At 32.4% G+C, this 1,366-nt stretch overlaps 1 protein-coding gene across 1 annotated transcript; it reads left to right on the forward strand.

Moving 5' to 3' along the window:
- Nucleotides 1-343: 343 nt before the first annotated feature.
- Nucleotides 344-1,034, forward strand: LOC124535359. The gene has a single exon (XM_047111557.1). It carries the CDS (start codon nt 403-405, stop codon nt 1,030-1,032), a length of 630 nt encoding a protein of 209 aa, XP_046967513.1. The 5' UTR covers nt 344-402; the 3' UTR covers nt 1,033-1,034.
- Nucleotides 1,035-1,366: the final 332 nt, after the last annotated feature.

The following is a 1,366-nucleotide window of genomic DNA, read 5'->3' on the forward strand; positions in this document are numbered from 1 at the left end:
AATCGATCAATTTAATTCTATAATTGCAGATGGTCATTTATAATATTAGCAGTTACATCATACAGTACAATTCACCATAGAATGGCGTGCCTATTTAATGACTTAATCAAAATAATAATAATAAATTAAGCTTCACACAATACCATTTAACTAAATGGACAAATAAATGACAATTTAAAATAAGAATAATACAATAATAAAGAAATAACTTTTATGATTGCAAAAGATGACATTTTAATTTTATATGTATAACGAAGACTATATGATTTGTTAAAATTAACACACGACGTTTAAGAGTGTTTTCAGCACGACTGTACCCAGTTACTGCAACAGTATCAATATTATCTAGCGCAGTTCAATCTAATAATTTAAGCGTGTCGTATCGTTGGACAATATAAGAATATGAAAGTCGCTCTGTTGTGTGTTATATTCATAATTAATGAAACAAAGAGCTTCTACGTCGACAACACTAGTTTTCATAAAGACGTCGAAAGGAAAACGGTCCTTTTGAGGAAACTACAAAATTTACAAGAATATGACTCGAGAAATGTAGCTCAAACGCCGTCTTGGAATGAAATTCTAGCCGACGTTCTCGTGAAACGAATATTCCCATTCCGAAAACCGAATAATGAGACAGAAAACATAACCAACGACGACGAGAAGAGCATATGGGTTGGATGCGTTAGTTTCGCGTTGAAAATATATAAAAACTATTTATATGACAAACTCAAATATGACAAGGATGTACATAACGACGCTGCAGCTGAAATACCCGAGTCTGTCAAAGATACAACTGATAATCCAAAGAACGACGTCGAAATACTAGAACCGGCGTATCACGGGAAATTGTGCGATAATTGTGATCTTAATACTGATATTGAAACCAACATTGGTGATTGTGGTGAAGGTTCAGTGAAGGACGCTGATGGAAATTGTATTTCGAAGTCATCACAGTTTATTCTATCGGTACCATCTCAATGTCCTGTTGGCTACAGACGAGATTGGCTTGGCTATTGCAGAGTTCTACTTTAAATCAAATAAGTAATGCTTCAAGGAAATCAGTAGTAATAGATGATACAATTTGTGTAAAGTCTGAATCGCGCTATCAAGATTTGTTGCGTATGAGTATATATAGATAGCATCATGTTCGTAATTAACTTACAACTGTATGGCGGAGAGTTATCTTGAGGACCGAATTGTTATATATTCGAAATATTGTTACAATTATAATTGCATGTAATGTACGTTTACTACATTGATATAAGCCTAAATATTTCTGATTCTTACACGAAAAAAATATTTATTTCGTTAAATAAATTATGTAGAGAATTTAATTATGTTTTGTTTTCTTTGAATTCACTTAATA

Source organism: Vanessa cardui, chromosome 14 (genome assembly GCF_905220365.1).
Source record: "Vanessa cardui chromosome 14, ilVanCard2.1, whole genome shotgun sequence".
In the NCBI taxonomy this organism is placed as follows: Eukaryota; Metazoa; Arthropoda; class Insecta; order Lepidoptera; family Nymphalidae; genus Vanessa; species Vanessa cardui.

Coding starts and splice junctions, on each gene's coding strand:
- LOC124535359 (XM_047111557.1), top strand. CDS start 403: ATGAAAGTCGCTCTGTTGTGTGTTATATTCATAATTAATGAAACAAAG.